This window comes from Poecilia reticulata, chromosome 22, assembly GCF_904066995.2.
Source record: "Poecilia reticulata chromosome 22, P_reticulata-male-v2, whole genome shotgun sequence".
Taxonomy (NCBI): Eukaryota; Metazoa; Chordata; class Actinopteri; order Cyprinodontiformes; family Poeciliidae; genus Poecilia; species Poecilia reticulata.
This window is the reverse complement of record NC_088851.1, coordinates 22,840,727-22,862,408: the sequence shown is the minus strand read 5'-3', so window position 1 is coordinate 22,862,408 and position 21,682 is coordinate 22,840,727. Positions and strand designations below refer to the sequence as shown.

Below are 21,682 nucleotides of genomic sequence, written 5' to 3'. Positions count from 1 at the left end.
CATGTTATTTTCTGGTGCTTTTATATTTGTGCATAAAACATAAAGGGAATTTATTTATGCAAAATGTACATAGTGCGTGGTTTTGTTCTTCCATCTGGGTTTCTACTGCTTCTACAAACAACCCAAGCTCTTAGGGAAGTCTTTTTGACAATAAGTTAATGTATTTTGGGTAAATTTAAAAACCTTTTGAATGTAACATTACAAATCAGCAGGCACTGCCAGTTACCTAGCAACCCCAGCAAAGCCCAGTCCGTTACCTAGCAACCCCAGCAGACTTCCAGAACATTTGGTCAGCTAGTTTTATTGCTGCATGCGCTGTACAATGGGTGCTGGAAAAGACAACTGTTTTGTTGTTGACTTACCTTCCATAAACCACTTGCTGCATTCTTGTTGCGTGTGCAGGAGCCTCCACTTCTACTTTTCAAAGATGTCTGGTTGTGTAATTGCTCTGTCTGTTTGCAGCCATTTTCATGTGTGAGTATAAACGTTGAGTTGGGAGCATGGACAGCAACAGCTCATTTGTATTTGAAGTGACAAGACGCCCTAAAACAGCTCATTCTGAGGCCAAAATCTCATCATATCAGAATTATTTTGTGTAAAAAAAAATTTATGCACATGTTGTGTACAGACCACAGACGAATCCTAACCTGTTCAAAGAAGCATAATAGGTCACCTTTAAGGTTGTTAACCCACCAACTAAATCATGACAGCACTAGATTTATGTTTTTTCCACAGTGACTGTGGCAGAGAGAGCTAAGCTCACAGCTATATTTATGTGGTTTGCATTAATGCCTTTAGGACTTCGAGTTTCGTTCACTTGGAGCTTAACCATTCTCGATTGTGCAGTTTTAGTGTTTACTTGTGTGGACCAGATGGGACAGGGGTGGAGATTAGATAAATACACAGACTGTGGAAGTGGGTGCACTCAGGACAACATCTGGGATTGGCATGTTTAGGCTTTGGAATATGGATTATAAACCCAGCACAAAAAGTTAAACCATTTGTATTTGGCTTAAGGTTTTCTTTCCTGTAGCAACGTTTCTTGGCAATAAGTCTCCAACCGTTGGAAAGCCTGTTTACTCCTTCCTAAATGGTGCCACATTTGTTCAATGCTTGTCGTAGTTCAAAATTAAGGCAGATTTATCGGTGCTACTCAAAAACATTAAAAATGTCAGTAAAGCAAAAGCATCTATTGTCCTGAGAAAGTTTATGCTTGGTTGTCTGGCTGCTGACTGTCATCTGCGTTTTGTCGACTTGATTGGGATTCCTTCCACCAGTGGCGCAACTACACATTATTCAGGTGGATGCGAAAACATAGATCTGCAACCCCCTCCCCACCTCAGGGAAGGAACGTCAGGGTGAAGGAGCGACGCTCACTTTTTGGCGCCCCATCTGGTGCTGCGCCCCTATGCGTTGCGTACCCTGCATACCCACTTTTTGCGCCACTGTCTTCCACTGAAGCCAAGTTTCTCTGTGACATTTTATTATCCTTGAATTGATCCAATCACTTTTACACATCTCTCCAGCATAGAAGATATTTGGTCAAAGTACAAACGCTCACTCTCTTTTTTTTTTTTTCTTCAGTTGCCATTAAGTTTTAGCACACAAGTTTGACTTGATCTGGAGAAAGCAGTTCGATTTCTTTTTCAGCAACAGGTTGTCATGCTCTGCATTTTGTCTTATATTGGCACGTTTTTTAAAAAAAGGGGGGGGAAGTTTACTAGCGCTGAAACCATTAATTGTGATTAATTGATCGCGGAAATAATCATCAAATAATTTAACAATTGATTAATTGTTTAATGGAGGATGCAGACCCAAAAAGGGCCTTTTGCTGAAAGAACAACACACTCAGAGCAGTAATTACGCCAAAACTGAATACTGAATATATATATATATATATATATATCATTTAACATGAAATGAGAAAAAAATTGTAAGTATGTTCTACCCAAAATTCCAGTGACAGTTTTAGCTTCACCTGTTTCAAATTCTGTGAAAAAACTTATTTTAATCATCTAATTATTAATTTATCAAAAAAGAGTCAGTAGATTATATTTCTAATTAGATTTCTGCTTGATTAATTTTTAATCAAGCAGAAAGGGCTGAGCGTTTCACATTTTGATGCAGATGAATCCTTTGCTACAAATGATCAGGCGTTCACTAAAGGAATGCTGTCGATTAATCGCTAAAACAATCGATTAACTCAAATAATCGTTAGTTGCAGCCCTACTTTTAGAAGTCAGATCTGTTCTTTGATGCAGTTGGTTTTCTCTGTGTGCAGGATTTCTAAGTATTTATGTTGTCTAAATTTAAAATGAAATGGTCTGAACTGCGTCAATGTGACTCTTGCTGACTTTGGAGCCAGCAGTGATACTAAAACCCAGCTCACATTGACTCATCTCCATCAGTTTGTTTTTAACAAGCGAACAGAATCTGACCCGGCTTCTCGCTGCCTGTTCTGTTTTTAGTTCCCGGTGCCTGTTTCTCTGCCCGTGAGCAGTACTTTCCCCCGTGGAACAGATTAGAGGTCTTGCGCTGGAGTTAAGTCGTGGTTAATTTAGATTTAAAACTGCTGTGAGGTAATGATCCGCCCGACTTGGCTCGGCCTCTAATCCAACCTGCCAGTCAACTGAACCCCACACCCACCCAAACGCTGGCGCTGTAAATAAACTTGCACACCTCCACCCAAAGCGCCAGCGTCGCCCCAAAGATCCCGGTCAACTCTAGAGATTATTGTAATTACATACATCAAATAAAATCTACGCACTGGAAACAAACTGAGAGTATGAAGGAGTTTTTTCCTGCTTTCTGTTGTCCTAAGCCGTGCCTGAGCTAAAAATATCCGTCTGTTTTATTTTGGGTTTACGTACAGCATGGTACCATGATGTATGGCATGCTGGTGGATAATTATGTGTTTCTATTCCTGTTTGGGGAAGAAGGCAGAGCAGCATGTCACAAACGCAGGGCGGGTTGATTCAGTCTGAGCAGCAATTTGCATCTCTGAGTCATTTCTATCTGCTTCTCTTGGCCTCAACTAACGATTAATCGATTAATCTATCGATTATTGTTACGATTTATTGCATACTTGAAAGAAATTGGCACATTTTACATATTTTTCATTTAACAACTATACTCCTTTTATACAAGATTATAAAAAATATTTAAATTCTTTTGTTAAATAAGAAAATAAACATTTTATTGCATAAAAACGATGACAGCATTCCTTTAGTGAATGCTTGACTGTTTGCAACTAAAAAAAATACTTCTAGCATCAACATGTGAAAATGATTGGATAACACAAGGACTTCTTAAAATTATTATTATTTTATTTTGCATAATTTGAAGCAGGTTAAGCTAAAACTGACACTTGAGGCGTTTTGGGTAGAACGTCTTTACAGACAGGTTTTTTATTATGTTAAGTTCAAAATGCTTGTATTTTTGTACAGTTTTACCTTGATTCTTCTTTTAGCAAATTGCCTTTTTAGCATATAAACTCCAGTTAACAATCAATTTAATCATTTAATCCGATTAATCATTCCAGCCCTTATAGTTGAAGAAACACTGAAAGCTTATTGCATTCTTCCTCATTCTGCTGTTTATTTACTCTGAAGCAGCAGCTTCTACCAGCGATGCATTAGACCGTGTAATTATTCCTGCTGCTGCTGCACATGGCAGCCTCTGCCTGTGCTTTTGTCATTCAGGAGCTTTGAGCTGGTTAATGAGCATGAACCAAAACGGATTATTTGAAGGAATAAAGTTGTCACTTTGCAGGACACCTCCTGGTTGGCCCAGTTATATTCAGAGGAATCTGAAAGTGGCGCAGAGGAGGTGTTTAAGATGTGATTATGTGATGAGCATCTTTTATTCCTGTCATACTCGATGGAAAATTATCTGAGTATATTTAAATTTGATGAAAAAAGAGAAAATATCAGTTTCATTCAAAGTGATATTTCAAGTGTTGAGCATTGATGACTACTGGATTAGAATCACATTTTCCTGCAGTAATTTAAACATTTTCAAAAAGCTCCTAAGGAAAAGGAAATAAGCATCCATCCATCCATCCATCCATCCATCCATCCATCCATTTTCTTGCACCCTTTTCCCTCAGTGGGGTCGGGAGGGTTGCTGGTGCCTCTCCAGCCAACGTTTCGGGCGAGATGCGGGGTCACCCTGGACAGGTCACCAGTCTGTCGCAGGGCAACACAGAGACACACAGGACACACAACCATGCACACACACACTCACACCTAGGGACAATTTGGAAAGGCCAATTAACCTGACAGTCATGTTTTTGGACTGTGGGAGGAAACCGGAGTACCCGGAGAAAACCCACGCATGCAGGGAGAACATGCAAACTCCATGCAGAAAGACCCCAGGCCGGGAATCGAACCCAGAACCTTCTTGCTGCAAGGCAACAGCTCTACCAAGAAATTATTTTGGTTTGGGATCATAAAGCCGTATTTAATAAGCGTCAGCAGGCCTAAACAGTGATCTGAGCCCCACGTAATGTAATAGGGTTAAATAAAACGTCTTCAGAAAATAACATTAATTTAAATTGAATTAAATTGAGGCTTGACTATTTTTAGCTCAAAGAAAGTCACTGTGTGAAGAAAGAAAACAAAACTCGTACTTTACAGGAATTTTACACACGAGCATCCTTAGAAGGAGCATGGTCAGCCAATCAGAGATGGACTTTAAAAAAATTATGCTAAAATGTAGCAACAAAACAAAACATTTATCTAATCTGAATCTGAAAAGTGTGATCGGTCCTGAAGTTTCTTGATGGGTTATCTGGTTCTGAGTGTTGGAACGCAGCTGCATTGGGAGCCGGAAACTTCCTGTGAAGGAGCCGTCACAACTGTCTGCTCAGCCAATCAGAGATGGACTTTGGATAACCTGCAGACTTTGTCGTGTTACCTACATCCAAAAAGCGTACAACGCAAACAAATGTTTTGCAAAACCAGCTGACCAAACATACTGGTGCTCTAATTGGGTTGCTAGGCAACAGGCTGGGCTCAGGATGCTAGGTGATGGAGAACTAGCTGTTCTGTTAATTGTGACTTAACAATCGGGAGAATTTTGAAGAAGCTCATTTTCCAGATTGTCAAAAAAATGTTAAGTGCTTCAACTGTTTTTAGAAGCTGTAGAAACCCAAATGGAAATTTAAAGACATACAAAATGTTGTTATTTTTCCTTTAAAGGTAAAAGTACAAAATAGTTTGACAAAGTTAAAAGTGAAAACTCTGATTTGAATAGAAAGCAAAATACTGTCAATTCTGCAGACTGCAATATTCTTGTCGTCTCTCTTTCATTTATTATTCATCCTAAAGATTTATTTGCTGATGACCTACTTCCATGATGCTTCTGTTTGCTCTTGTGCGACGTTTAGTTTGCATGGCAGACACAAAGGTCCAATAATAAATCCGTTCAGACGCCTGCCGAGCGCGCCAGCCTCCAGTGACTCATCGTTTGCTCGGGTTCGTTTGGGCGCCTTCCGCTGCGAACCGGCGGGATGAAACAATTAACCCTGGCATTAACAGCTTACTGTCGCGATGACAGAAGTCCTGTCCTTGGGCGGTTTCCAGAGAGGACACCTCATGCCAGTGCCCTCCTTCCTAAGGGAACACTTCCTCAGCCTAGATACAGTTCACTCAGCAAAAGCATAAAACTGAGCGTAACATTTCTATTAAACCACTTCATGTTTTCTGGGGATGCTCAGCTTTGGGCGTTTTTCCCCAGCGCCGAGCTTCCTGCTAATGGACCGATCTGTTCTGGGAGAGAGGAAGCACGTAAATATGGGAAAGGATTTGGGTGGAGGAGGTTGGGATGAAGAAGGCACATATGTCCAACCATGTGTGCAGGGAAGTGCTTTACTTAATTCAAAAGGCTGGGAATGTGGCCTCCTTTTCGCCACGCGCCTTTGAGGCGTATTTGACATGAGGAAGTGCTCAGAGTGGCAGAAGTCCTGTTCGTATCCTCTCTCCACTGCCTTTAATAATATTTAGCTTCCATTCAGAAATCTGCTCCTCCCAGCGAAAACCCTGTGCGCTGAAAGGATTTTCACATTACCTTGGGGCGTCGTTACCACATTAAATAAACACTAAACCATAGATTTTAATATTAAGAAAAAAATTCTGTAGAAATTTTGTTTTCTGTGTTTAGACACTACCCTCCGTTCTGTTTGTGACATGTTAAAGGTGATCTATTATGATTCCTTGAACTGGTTTTAATAGGTGCTAATTAAATTTTGTCACAAAATCATTCTTAGCCTATTTTGAGACAGTTTTAGGATCTCTGTCATTGTAAATCCAGATAAGCTGCTGCTGGCCATGAACCTCCTACTCAATGTTTACATGCGGACATGAAAATGGCTGCAAACAGATGCACTATTACATAACCGAACGTCTTTGAAAAACATTAGTACAGCCTCCTGCACAACCAACAACAATGCAGCAAGTGGTTTCAAAACGGTTATCTTTTCCAGCAGCCGTTGTACAGCAGTAAAACTAGCTAACCAAAAGTGCTGGAGTTCTGATTGGGTTGCTAGGTGACTGATTGAGCTCTAAGGTTGCTAGGTAATGGGCTGGGCTCCGCTGGCGTTGCTAGGTGAGGCACAGTGCCTGCCAATTTGTGATGTTACATTCTGAAGATTTTAAAAGCAGCTTTTTGTGGACCAGAGGCTGAGCACAGACAGCGGATAGACTGCTTTGTGTCATGGTGTGGGAACAATCCTCTCATCTTGAATGTAAACAAAACAAAAGAGATGATTGTTGATTTTAGGAGGAACTGGGTTACATGAAACCTTTTTCCATCATGGGAGAAGAAGTGGAGGTGGTTGAGGAATATAAATACCTTGGTATTTATCTGGACAGCAGACTGGACTGGAGACGCAGCAGGGAAGCGTCCATAAGAAGAGACAGAGCGGCTGGAGGAAGATGAGATCCTCCAAGGTTTGCAGCAAAATGCTGCAGGTCTTCCATCAGTCTGTTGTTGGGAGCCTCATCTTTTGGGGCATCAGAGACCTGAAGACGCTCAACAGCCTGATAAAGAAGGCTGGTTCTGATCTGATTCTGTCCTGGTTCTGATCTGGTTCTGATTGCGTTTGGGCCCAGTAAATCCATCATGTTGGTCTGTCTCCTCCTGGGCTTAAAGACACTTAAAGTCTGCGTTTCCTGGACCTCAGCAGGTGCTGAGGATCTTCTCGGTTGAAGCTCTGCCACTTTTAGCCCCTGGTTGTTCCAGCAGATTGTTCCGGTGAGTTTCTCCTTCAGGATCCACGCCCAGTTGGATTTAAACCAGCTGACTGGATTTGACTGATTTAGGAATTTTATTGGCTTTTTCTGGCTTTAAGAGACTCCCATGTTGCTTTATTAGTGTGTTTGCCTCATATTCTCGCTGCAGGAAGGAGGTTTTCCTTTAACAGAACATGTACTACTGTCTCTGTAATGCCCAGTCATTCCCACACCATAATACCTCCACCACCATGTTTAACAGATGAGTTGCAGGCTTTTGATTGAATCCAATTCCTTTCCTCCTTATTCTCATTTCATCCAGAAATGTGCAGCTGTGCATCATGGGGTGTGCTTAGCCCCCATTCTCATTACATTTCATTATTTACTGCCTGGATTGGAGTATGAAAAAAATGAAGAGCCCACTTAAAATCATCAGTTTCTCTGATTTTACTCTTTATAGGTCTATGTTTGAGTAAAATGAACATTGTTCTTTTATTCTATGAACTACTGACAGCATGTCTCTGAAATTCAAAGCAGATATTTAGTATTTATTTCCCAAAAAGGATAAATAGTTAAAATAACGAAAAATATGCAGTGCTTTCAGACCTCAAATAATGCAAAGAAAATAAGTTCATATTGATTTAGAGACAATAATACTAATGTTTTAACTCGGGAAGAGTTCAGGAATCAATATTTGGTGGAATAACCAGGAGGTTTTCACTGCAGAGGGCTGTTAGTTTTTTACAGAGCTGTATATCTTTATTTAGAACGTTTTTTATCCGTTGAAGCTTTTATTTGTGTGTAAACTCTGTGGATTTGCTGTTTGCACAAAATTAAAAATCAGATCCCGTTAGTGATAAATCTCTTGTTGTTTTAATAATAATCAGATTATGATAGTTAAAAACAGTGCTTAATAAAAAGGCACAAGTTGTCAGAAATGTAGATAAAATCACAAATTTTTCATTTCTGTATTATTTTTATAACTTCCAAGTTGGAAATGTTTTTAAATCTTATTTTATTGTCAAAATAATCCTGTTGTGCAACTAAAGAAAACACTTTACACATAAAAATCTTACTATTCTATAGACGTGGTTCTTCAGTTTAAACTCTTAGGAACAGCTGGTTGACCTTTGACCTTCAGGGTTTTTCTCTCTGCAGCTCAGAAATCCAGTTTGATTCATCAAGTTAGTTTAATGTCACTGATCAGGATTTTCAGCCAGAGCTGACCTTTCCAGGCCAACATGGTCATTAAATTAAATTAAATTAAATATTAAGAAATACTTGGGGTGTTTTGTCTACTTTTTTCTGTTCTTAATCCATTTTGGTTTTGATTAATAGATGTAGAAAAATTCAAATTGTGATCCAAGTCTCTTAAATTAATGTAGAACAACTAAATATGTATATGAAAAACCACTGGGAAAACCATTTTTATCTTGGATTACTATCAGTTTTTAATTTTTCTGTTCAGTTTTTTCCATGAAGAGTGAAGTTTTTTTTCAGCCAATAGTAATAATAGACCTTTGAAGTCAATATTACTGCAAATAATTGACCTGATAATAATAACAGGAATAATTGAGTGCTCCTGTAAATGAATTTTATGGAGATTTTAATATTTTTTCTCTTTTTACTACTAAAATAATGGCACAATTTAAACATTTAATGGATTAAAATACTAATCCATTAAATGGATTAGTATTTTAATCCATTTAAAATACTAAATAGATTAAATCCATTTAGTATTTTAAATGGATTTAATCCATTTAAAATACTTTAAAAGTATCTTGACTTTAAAAGACTTTAAAATCTTTTAAAGTCAAGATTTTCTGACTTTAAAATCTTGTTTAAAGTCAGAAAAAATTAAATATGACATATATGTTGACAACATCTTTATTAAGCTAGCTTTTTTTTTTAGCTTTAAGGTTCTTAGATCTTTTTTACATTTATTTCATAATGCAGAAAAAAATCATAATTTATCAAAAATAAATGTTGCTGATTGACAAACCTGAGGATCTAATAACTGCTTTTAAGGATTATATCCATCCATCCATCCATCCATCCATTTTCTTACACCCTTGTCCCTCGGTGGGGTCGGGAGGGGTGCTGGTGCCGATCTCCAGCTAACGATCCGGGGTCACCTGGACAGGTCGCCAGTCTGTTGCAGGGCAACACAGAGACACACAGGACAAACAACCATGCACACACACACTCACACCTAGGGACAATTTGGAGAGGCCAATTAACCTGACAGTCATGTTTTTGGACTGTGGGAGGAAACCGGAGTACCTGGAGAAAACCCACCATGCACAGGGAGAACATGCAAACTCCATGCAGAAAGACCGGGACCGGGAATCTAACCCAGAACCTTCTTGCTGCAAGGCAACAGCTCTACCAACTGCACCACTGTGCAGCCCCTTTTAAGGATTATAGTAAAATGTAAAAGTATTTTCTGGAACTTATTTCAGTGTTTACTTATTTTTATTTTTTTTTAAAGTGAAGTTTTGTAAACATTATGAGCTTCAAGGTGTTAGAAATAAAAAAATATGATTCGTATTTGATAGAAAAATGTATTTCCACCTCAATTCTTTGGAAAAATATTCAATATTTTTGCAGTTTTTTAGGAAGTTTCTCCTGCATTATGGACAGATGCACTGGGCTTTATAGCTGTTTAAGGTTAAAGTTTTTCTAAATAAACTTTTTTTGCAACTCTTCTTCTCTTTGCCATGTTGCCCAAAGTCGACTGAGAATTAGCCTCTAGTATTCATTGTTCAAGATTAGATTAGATTTTTATTTTAATCAAAATAATGAGTAATCTGATCCAATCTAATGTCGCTACCAAGGTCACACACAGAAGGAATTATAAGAAGTTGTGAAATCTTTTCTTTTTTAAATCTGTGCTGCCTCTTTTTCTGCTTTCCTACTCATGATGGAGCAACGCACAAAGCAGAACAAGACAAAAACATTCAGTTTGAGTTTCTGCATCATCTTCCAGCCCGGCGGTTTAAACTGCTCCAGAAATAGGAGCTGTTTTCGTAAGGAGAGAGTCGGCCGCCTCCCTTCGCGCACCTCCCTTCGCGCTCCCAGATTGACTCTGGTGGTCTGCGGAGCCTCTGAAGTGGAGAGACGTGTTTGTTACGTGATTAGAGGCTCTGCTACTCGCATTCAGACATGCAGGAAGCACAAAATCTGCAGAAATCCCACATTGTTTAACATTTAGAGGAATTAAATTCAAGGGCTTGCCAGTGATTGCTCATTATTTTCCACTTAAAATTATAGTTTTGGAGTAAATTTCCTCATAAAATCTGATAAATAAGAATGATACTGGTGCACCTAAATAAATTAGAATATTATCACAAAGTTAATTTATTTCAGCTATTCAATTAAAAAGCAAATACATTTATCACACAGATTGATATATTACAACCATCTACGTCTGTAATTGTTTATAATTTCGACTTAAACTGATAAAAGGGTTTTTTTTATATATAGAAATGTGGAAAAAATATCCATGCACTGTACGGTATAGCTACTTCAAGGTCTTATATAGGGTTTATTTTGCGTCAATACTCTTATTTATTAAATAATCTCAGCTTCTTTTAATTATCTTTCAGCTTCTCTGCATTGTTTGTCCTTAACGAGTTTCACAATAACCTCAAACATGTTTTATTCCTGTTTTTTCCCTCACTTTTTCCTTCCACTGAACTTTCCACATCAACCATTTCTTTAGCTGCGAGTTTTTGTGACCCACAAAAGGTTTGCTGGACAACATTCAAGTCAGCAGTCACAACTTAAGATTTTTGCATTAAATGTCTCAGATGTATTGGTTTTCATGAGTTATTGCTCAAAATAGGTGAAGTCTGGAAATGCTTCCACCTGTGTGTAATTAATCTTTATAACTTTGTCTCTTTTAAAGGAAGAACTGAAATAAATCAACTCTTTAGGGAAATTCTTGGAAACATCTTGGATAATTGGAATAAGTTGGATTTTGCATCTGATGTTTATTCACAAGTCGTCCTCTTGAAGAACAGTTCAGTTTGTGCACCGGCGTTCTTAACATTTAATAATAGAAATAATTATCCGTTTTCAGCTGGTGTGAGTCAAACTGGTTCTCTTGCTTTGGGATTTCGTCTGGAGTCGATTCATCCAGTTGTTTTGAGAGCGGATAAAGGCGGAAGAAGAACTTTATCATCACTGCTGAATTGTTTGAAGCTGAGAGGAAAGTGGAGACGATGTGGCAGCTGAAAAGTGGGGAACAGATCTGAGACGGAGCTGTTGCTGCAGAGCAGCGTCTCGTGGTGCTTTGATATTTCAGTTATGACGTCTTCAAAGTTTTTCACCTCAAACTGCTGCAGCGCATTTTGGGCAGAAACTCAAACGCTTTCAACTTTCCATGTTTCATCATGCTGAAGCTGCAAACTTCTGTTTATTTCACTGAGTTTTCAGTTTTATTCACTAATACAAATCTGAAAAGTGTGGCGTGCACATTTGCAACGGCATGTCAGAGTAAAAAGAAGTAATTTCCTCCAAAGGACTTGAAAATTTCTGAGTTTTTTTCTATGAAATGTTCATCGAATGTTAGTCATTTAACCGTTAGTCGATGGACAATATCAATCAGCTTTAATCAATAACTTGCATCCCTGGTTGAATCATATCTGTTGATTTTAACCAATCATAAATTTCTGTTTAATGTGGCTTAATTTTGTTTGCTGATAAAATAAAAGATTCTCACTCTGGTGATGTGCATGTAGATCAAACACTTCAGTTCTTAACACCCTCTATCATTATCCTCAACACACACACACACACACACACACACACACACACACACCCTTCTTTGCTCGAACTTCTTAACACCACAACCAGCACCACTACAGAAGCAGAAATCCTCCGGGTTCAGTTTTAGGTTGCTTTGCTGTTTTTGTAAGCGTCCCCAACCTTTGCCCTGTAATCACACGCTGGCAGATTCCTACTCAGCCTGGATATTTTTCCTGAAGTGGTTAAAAACAAGAAGGTTGTGCGACCCATGGGAAACCTCGGATTGGCATGACATTTTTTAATAATTGACTTTTATTGGTGCCAGAACCAGGAAAAAGCCCCCAGCGGGTCAGTGTAGCGTCTCGGCTCTTTACTGAGATAATAAACTAGATATTCTGTATTCCACACATTAACATGGACCTCCCTCTCCTCCTCCTCCTTCTCCTCCTCTTTCTCCAGTGAGCAGAGCATCTGCCAGGCGCGGGCCTCTGTGATGGTCTACGATGACGCCAGTAAGAAGTGGGTGCCCATCAAGCCGGGGCAGCAGGGCTTCAGCCGCATCAACATCTACCACAACACTGCCAACAACACCTTCAGAGTGGTGGGGGTCAAACTGCAGGACCAGCAGGTGAGGGGTCACCTGGACGTCACATCCCACCGGCTTTACTGAAAACACAAAACACAGCAGCCAGATACAAAAGTTAAAGTGTTTAAAAACAAACAGCTGGCTGAACTGTAATGATTATTTGGCTTATGGTGTAGCACAAAGTTCAGTTCTTGAGCTTATCCTATTCATTGCTTACATGTTTTCACATAAATGTGAGAACATGTATGTGAATACCCTTCTTTTTAGCTTCAGATAAGGTTCTATTGTTTCATGTTTTCACACTGGGTTCGATTTGGGACCAAAGTTGTAACATTTGTTACATTTTCAGCTGCTTTCACACTGCACTGTGTCAAATTAATCAAAGTAATTGATAAACCTGTTCACTTCCTCACCTGTGGGGGCGCTGCACCAAAAGCCACTGACAGAAATGACATGAAAACCTCTGAAGAAGACATGTGTTTGTACTTCCTTCTTCACAAATTAAACAAAAATGGCTGCACCGTAAAAACACAACATCTTACCAAGTACTTTCTTGTTCAGACTAACTTACAAGTAACCTTTTGACAAGACACATAAGATTGTTTTAAGCCAATAACTCCCTAATATTTACAAGAAGTAAATATCAGATTATTTCAGTTTCTAACATGACATTTTTCCCATGTTTTAAGTGACATTATCTGCCAGTGGACTTTAACGTTTTCATCAATATTAAGGAATTATTAACTTAAAACAACCTCCTGTATCTTACTTACTTATTACTTACACATTAGTTTTATCTTATTTCAAGTGTGAAGATATTTGAACTAATTTGACCAAACTACTTGTCAGGATTTTGTGTTTTTGTGGTTGTAAGAGTTGTTTATTGTCTGTGGTCAAAGACCAGGAGACATTTCTCCCACTAGCGCTAGACTCTTGTGTTTGTTTTGGTTGCATTTACCCAGAATGCCCTGCGCTGTAGCCCGCCTCCTGCTTTTGGAGCGATCTCCGGTCACATATAGATTCGACCCAAACCAGAGTTCACTTCAACCGAACCGAGGCTGAGGTTTTGTCAGCTTTTTGGACTACATCAGAGTTCGATTACGTATTCACACCTCACCATACAAACCGGACTTTCTAGACAAACGGACTGGAGTTGGATTTATTCGGACTGAACAGAGCTGATGTGAATCCACCATTGAATCTCCATGCTTCTTTCTCTTTCCTTCAGGTGGTTATCAACTACTCCATAGTGAAGGGTCTGAAGTACAACCAGGCCACCCCGACCTTCCATCAGTGGCGGGACGCTCGGCAGGTCTACGGGCTGAACTTTGCCAGTAAGGAGGAGGCCACCACCTTCTCCAACGCCATGCTGTTCGCCCTCAATGTCCTCAGCTCCCCCGACAGCGGAGGTGAGGCGGCGTCTGACTTCCATCTGATATACTTTATATATTTAATTAAATTGAGATAAGGAGTACTTTCTCCTACTTGTTGCTTTTTCGCTGTTTTTCTAGAACAGTGGTTCTTAACCTGGGTTCGATCGAACCCCAGGGGTTTGATGAGTCGGTCTCAGGGTTCGGCGGAGCCTCTGCTGTGCAGACGCCCCGCTTTGCCATCACTTGCTGCAGAGGATCACGTTACATTGCTTAGCCAATCAGAGGATCACGTTACATTGCTTAGCCAATCAGAGCTGCTGAGGAGCCCTGATTGAAGGAGCTCCACTCTCAGCATGGATTTGAACTTGTGTCTTTATTTACTTCAGCCAAACTCAAAGTTTTTACCAAATTCTGTAGCTTTCGGTGAACTTCTAAATCTGCTCCTTAGTCGCATCTTTTCGGGGTAGCTACTGCCTCTAGTGGCGTGGGGGTGGTAACACAACTAATATAATTACATTACTAAATCAGAGTACCGCAAAGTCTTTATTATTGATTATAATTTTTCATTCTCTTAAGAATGTAGAGCTAATTAAATGATCTAAACAAAACCTTAAAGTGGTTCCAGTTTCTCTCGATGGCCAACCTGTTGAAACTGTGGCAGATTTTAAATACCTTGGGTCGTTCCTGGACAGTCAGATCAACTTTGCTGAAAACACTGACTATATTTTGAAGAACTGTTCTCAGAGGCTCTACCTTTTAAGAAGACTTAGTGATCTTGGGGTGACCCAACTAGACTCTAATTGGGTCACCCCAATGTCTTGAATTTGGGGGAAATAATATTATATTTATCACTACAGACGGGTTCAGTGAATACGCATATGAAACTGGTGGGTTCGGTACGTCAAAAAAGGTTAAGAACCAATGTTTTTCTAGAACATGTTTGAAATTAATAAATAAATACAAAAATCTATCCATCCGTTATCTAAACTCGCTTAACAGGACAAACAACCAGGCAAATAGGGAGTGAACGATATGAACTTTTATTACATTATTTTGTGATGATATTGAGATAACAATAAAGAATATGATCAAAAAGCTATTAATCATATAGCTAGTTTTGTGTTTTAACTAATAATTAAAACATCATGACAACAATAAATCTAATTCTTATGATAAAAAAAATTATGATAAATTCCCACACCTACATGCAAACACTCAGAAAGACCCCCAGGCTCGGATTTGAACCAAGAACCTTCTTAGACACTTATTTCTACCACAAATCTACACTGATGTTTAGTGTTTTTATTTGGAAAATGGCCAAAATGGGTTGAAAACTTGTGTATTTTGAGAAGCCCTGGAAACGTTTCTGGGTAAAAGTCAAAGGTTTTGAGGAAAAGTTGCTGGTTTCCACCAGGTAGTGATAAAACTGTCTCTGATATCAGTTTTATCTTAGTATCAGCAGATCTTCTGATTTTAAACGAGCTGTGCCCCAGTATAGACTTTAATGAGAATGATACTCATAAATAATGCTGTAATCAGCACATTTTAAAATGGAAAAAAGGCCAAAAAAGAGAGAAATCTTAAATGGTATGAATGTAATTCACTTGCTTTGTAGTTTTAATTTAACATAGTCTGAACCATCTGCGCCCAAAAGTTGCAGATTTGGGATTTTTTGTGTAACTGCAAGGAATCATGGGAATCACTGATGCTAGAAAGTATAATTAACTGAATTAATTACACCTCCATTAGTTGCTCTGCTCAATAGCAAATCACTGTGATGCAGTAACAATGCTGTTGGTCAGAATTAGATTGGTTTTATTTTCTTACATAGTTTTTATTCTCATTTTCTGCACAAACTTTTAGCAAAAAATGGTTTAAAGCCTGACATCTCCAAACTCTGATCACATTTTTGATCTTTGATAAGGTCTTAAAGGCCTTTTTCTGAATAATGCTACTCAGGTGGATTATTTAATATTTAGTCGGATTTTTCACATTCAGTAAATTCAGTGAAGCGTAAAAACAATTAACTGCTAAACTGATCTTTACTGCTCCCTGCTGGTTGATATCAGGTACTGCAGCTGCAATCCCAGCGCCAACAAACGACATGAGCAGGAGAGTTGTTGCATTTTATTTGGGGGTTTTTGTGTGCGTTTTCTAACTTGTGGATATTTTTTAACTTTAGAGTTGTGTAAATATTTTTTACATATATTATAACTTGTGTAAAGCAATTTTTTCCCAGATTCCCAGATTTAGAGTTATTACACATGTGCAGTGAACAAAACAAAATATTAAAACCCTGAAGTGTATTTACAGCTAAACTTACTCATACTCTTAGTTTACCAGATAGCTTCAGAGCATCTCTGGTTACAGGCCACTTATATACTCAGTGTGTGTGTGTGTGTGTGTGTGTGTGTGTGTGTGTGTGTGTGTGTGTGTGTGTGTGTGTGTGTGTGTGTGTGTGTGTGTGTGTGTGTGTGTGTGTGTGTGTGTGTGTGTGTGTTTTACTGCACTGTCATTCCATCCCATCCTTGTGACCCTCCCGATGAAGCTAAAATATCTCGTGGAGCCTAAATGTCGTCCCTTTTTTTTTTTTTTTGTCATCGTCGTCGTTGCGTCTCGTGTCCATCCATGGGAAACGCTGTCATGCGTCTCCAGCTGTTTGCTGTTGAAAGCTGCTGCAGTGGCAGCAGCGGCTGGTTGTTAGCAGCTTGGGGAGTTAGCGACGTTTGGCCGGCATGCTGACTCCTGAGATTTCATCCAGTGACCTCAGACTGGTTTCTTCAGCCGTCATCATCCTCAGTAAGTGTCATGTTGGGTTGAGGAGGAACCTGCATGACAATCCGGCACGTTTCCCATGCTACTGCAGCAGCTTCTAATACTTATTATTTAACATTGCTTTTGACTCTTCTTCTGCAAGAAGAAAGTAACTTTTTTTATATTAAACACAAAAAGAGATTGCAGCAGATCGTTGGTGTGACCGCACATTTATCTCCTCACCCTTTGGACCAGGTGCTACAGTAAAAAGCCTCTTAAACAGAGGAGTTTTACGAGTAAAGCAGTATTTTCCACACATGTTTATAGATTTATTTGCAGCTGAGCAGCCTGGAAAAGCATTGAACTTGTTTCCAGGTAGCGATCTGCTAAAGAGAAAACATTAAAACACTGAACGTGTTTCTTTTCCACGTTCTGGATGAGAGCGTTTCACATGCGGGTTTTTTATTTTCCTCACTGTTTGACTTTAAATTATGCTAATTTCTGCTTAGTGTGCAAGCATTACCTGAATTATTTCTGCTTGCAAAATACCAGAATTTATATATATATTTTTTAGAACCTTCATAAAATTCAGAAGTTTTAATCAACTAAATAATTTGGGAAAGCCCAGACAAAGACGTCCACTGCAAAAATACAAAATATTACCAAGTATTTTTATCTATGGAGCAAATCAAACATCCTGCTTGTAAAGAAAACAGAAATCTAAAGTCAACATATTAGGAGAAAGTTGTAGACCGCCTCACGTTTGATTCACCCTTGGGTACAATTTCCAGGTACTGGAACGTTCCCCATTCATCTGTTTAAATAATCATGTGGAAATATAAACAGTATGGGAATGTCCAGCCATTATAAAGCTTAGAAAGGAATCTGGTTCTGAGTTAAGCTACTGTAGTTCACTAAGGAGTCACCTGAATGACCTTAACACCAAATCAGTTACGAAGTGACAAAAAAAATCACAATTTTCATGTTTTTGTGCTTCATTTGACTCTCCACAGCTTGAATAAAGACACAGTTTAAAAGGCACTAATAAATATGTCCATCCATTTTAACACATTTAAAAAAATAACTTATCAGAAAGGAATTTCAAAAATAACTTAAAACCAATCATATCTGATATAAAGCAGGGAAAAGATTTGGTTTGAGGTAGTGATTCAAAATAAGGTTATATGTCTGGTTTGATCTGCAGATAAAAAAATAAATATTTTCACTATCGTCTCACCTTTTAGTTAACTCATCCAAACTCATCCAGCATTATAGTAACAGCAGCTTTTGGGGTTTATTCTACTGAGTCACCAGAAATTAACTTTTTTTTTACCATATTGAATCTCAAAAATGTTCACCTTGGTAAAAGGGAATGTTTCTGTGAATTGTCCTCCCAGTTTTTACACATATGTCTACAATTCAGCTAAAAAAATAAATACACCTCCATCCAAATAATGTTCCACGATGATTTTTGTGTGATTAATATGTATGTAAGAATTAGAGTTATTAATTATATAACATAAAAGTAAACCTAACTTAAAAAGCAACAAGAAAAATGGACAAATGAAAAAGTTGCAAAAATCAGCTGCATACAATGAAGCTAAAACTTAGTTGAAGCCATTTTGGATTCAATCTTAGCTCTCATTAGTTATTAAAGATGTGATGACAGAAGTAGCTTGATTTTATTGGTGAGTGGGTGGACAATGCTCCGTTGTGTTGGACGGTTCTTTTATTTGGATTTGTGGGAAAAGGTGTGAAGCATTTAAAATCAGCTCTCAAACTGCAGCTTCTTAGATGCCAGGAATAAAACAGAAGCAGAGAATCTGAGTAGCAGACTATATTTTTTATGTTTATGAAGTTTCTCGAAGAAGCCTAGTCAAAGAAAGAAAGCCTCGTGAAAACAAAGGTTTTTTGATTGTCGGTTTCTTATACAGCTCCTATTTCTTCCTGAAAAGTTACTTGCAAATTAGTTTCATTTTATTTCAAGATATTTGCACTAGAAATAAGGCTGGACAATAAATCAATAACAATATATACTGTGATGGACATGTGATCAATATCAGTAGATAATGCTGAACCGCACTGCATTCTGGGAGATGTAGGCAGAGGAAAGAGGAAACCGCTAACGGCTAGGAAAGCAGGTGGCATCAACTAACTCACCCACTCTTTGGTTACCTAGCAACTCGCTCGCTCTTTGGTTACCTAGCAACTCGCTCGCTCTTTGGTTACCTAGCAACTCGCTCACTCTTTGGTTACCTAGCAACTCGCTCACTCTTTGGTTACCTAGCAACTCGCTCACTCTTTGGTTACCTAGCACAACCTGTTGAGTCACTTGCGCAGCAGCAGTTTCAAGTTTCATCCTTGGGCGTCACAACTACTTAAAAATAAATGACGGGGCCGAATGGAGACTGAATTAAAGCGGAAAGGAATCTCTGCCAGTTTGGCAGAGATTTGAAACAAAAAAACTAATCAGTGATTATGGATATCAACTGATATTAAACGCTTATATCGTGATACATTTTGCAGCCATATCGTCTAGTCCTACTCCAAACCAAAACAAAAACCCTTGGTAAGATTTTCTGGTTTTGCAACGTGAACACATCATTCCCAATGTGAAGCATGGTAGAGGCAGCATCATGTTATGGGCACTCGTCTCTTTATTTCTTAGCTAAATAAGGAGAACATTAACTGCCTGACCAGAAACTGCCATCTTTTTTTCTTGGACGTCCAGTATTTGAAGATGAAACTGCAGAAGGTGTTAATTGAAACTTCTGAGACGCACTGAGTTGAAAACATGCAGCTAAATACAGAAGATCTCAGTATCTGCCAACTCTGCAGACGCTCCGAACGGAAATATCACCCTGCGGGGATCCTGACGGCACACTGGGCGCTGGAGTCTAGTGACTGGTATTCTGGTGATACATGATAAGCGACCCCCGTCGCCCCCTGCTGATCGCCACTTCAGAGTCGGCGTGTGCTGACCTGAGCGACTAAAGCTTTCAACACCAGCTCTGTTTCTTTTATTTTAATTTGGGTAATTTTTTCTTTATTGTTTCCAGGGTCTCTGTTTGTCTCAGTGTTTGTTGGGTTTATTCTCTGCTGTGGTTTGAGGCTGAAATTCCTGCGGTAGAGAAACTGCTGGGTTAAAATCACATGGTGCCAGCTGCTGTCTGCCTGTTTTACGCCTGATTGTAGTTCTTGAAATCCTTAAAAATACTTGAACTTAAACAAGGTTTGGAAAGTGCTTGATTCTTGTATAAAGTCCTTGAAAGTGCTTCATATTCAAACTAAACATTTTTGCAATAAAGTGCAAACATTTGATTAAAAGCCTAAATTTGGAAACCAGATATTTTCATACAGACAAAACAATTTTTTCTCACTGTCTAAAGTTAAATCAGACCAAAATTTTCTTGTTTTAGGTCAGTTAGAATTACCAAAATTATTTCTATTGTCTAAATACTAGAAAACTTAATTAGAAATTTTTTTCTGGATTATTTTTGAACATTTAAAACATTTAAGCATTTACAGTTGACACCAGGTGTTTTAATACACCAAATAAAATTACACAATTTGTTTCTCATTGACTGAAGTTAAATCAAACTATTTGTTCTTGTTTTAGGTCAGTTAGAATTACCAAAAAATTATTTCTACTTTCTAAATGCGAAAACAGATTTTTCTTTTTTTTTTGTAACTTTCTTTGTCTATTGTGTTTAATCCTTTTATTTGAGCAGGAATGTCATTTGACTCGATTTGTTTGGGGTTTTTTCAATTCAATGAATGTTTAATATTCTTAATTTCTCAATGATTTATTGATCGTCTTATATTTTACAAAGTTATTGAAATTGGTGGATTCTTTTCTTCAATTAGTGTTTTGTTCTCAGGCCAGTCTGACGTATAAAAATATTTTAGTTTATTTATTCTATGCTGTAGAATGCAGAATATTACTTTAATACATTATAAATAACACTAACATATGGTATCATATAATTATGAATGACAACTGTGTAGTTTCTATCTTTTTAACTCCAAAGTATGTTCCTGGAAAAGTTTGAAAACTTGAATTTTACCGCTGGAAAAGTTTACAGATCCAGTTATTGGATATTTTATAACAAGGTTTTTCTTCTGGGAAAAATATTTCCCAGCAGTCTAAGTTATTTGTTGACATGATTTTTGTTGTTAGTCAGGTTGTTTTTAGTTTAAACATATTTTTTCCGTCTTTCAGGTCCTGTAGTTCAGCGCCAAAATGGTCCGTCCTCGGAAGAAAGTGAAGCTCAGAGGAGGTATGATTCAAATTAGGCCATGTAGAAGAACATTAACAATAAATAAAGGGAATAACGCATCATTTCAATACATGTTTCTTGGCTTATTACATGCATTAGAGGAGTGTTTGCTTTAAAAAATCAAATTGTAGCATTCTTTTCTTTAGTGTCATAGTTCTCACCTTTCCAGACTGTTCTTGAATTTTTTTTTTCCAAGAACAGACGCTTGTTCTGTTCTTTGAGATTTTTTAAACTTGCTTCATGTTTTTCCACTCAGGATTTAACAAAGTGGTTTGGTTTAATTTAAATCACCAGTTAACATTTTTCCCCATAACAACTTGAATCTGAGGGGGCCTAAGATGAAACCTTGAGGTACCCCACGATGTAAAGTTACAGTTTGTCACAAACAAGTCCCTGTCCTTAAATTAAAGCTGAAACCAGTCAAATAATGTACCAGAGACTCTCTGGTCTGGTAATGCACTGCAAAAACACAAAATCTTACCAAGTATTTTTGTCAATTTTCTAGTGCAAAAATCTTAGTTTAAAAAACAAACTAACTTGCAAGTACATTCAGCAAGAAATAGAAGTTTGTTTTAAATATAGTTCCTTACTTCTACTGGCAGATGGTCAGTAAAAACATTTTCCCAGGTTACAAGTGAAATAATCTGCCAGTGGAATTAGACCTTTACGTTTTAAGGAAATATTGACTTTAAATAAGCTCCTATA

General features: G+C 38.1%; 1 protein-coding gene across 5 annotated transcripts in view; it reads left to right on the top strand.

The window, feature by feature from the left end:
- Positions 1-21,682, top strand: part of evla (Enah/Vasp-like a) — a 45,305-nt gene that overhangs the window by 11,773 nt on the left and 11,850 nt on the right. For 4 of the 5 annotated variants that reach the window (XM_008400019.3, XM_008400017.3, XM_008400016.3 and 1 more), the window contains exons 2-4: positions 12,444-12,612; positions 13,799-13,979; positions 20,920-20,977. In XM_008400019.3, coding sequence (XP_008398241.1) covers positions 12,444-12,612; positions 13,799-13,979; positions 20,920-20,977 — 408 coding nt within the window. Of the gene's footprint in view, positions 1-12,443; positions 12,613-13,798; positions 13,980-16,536; positions 16,743-20,919; positions 20,978-21,682 lie in introns of those variants that run through there. The other variant, XM_081603581.1, reaches the window with a different exon arrangement.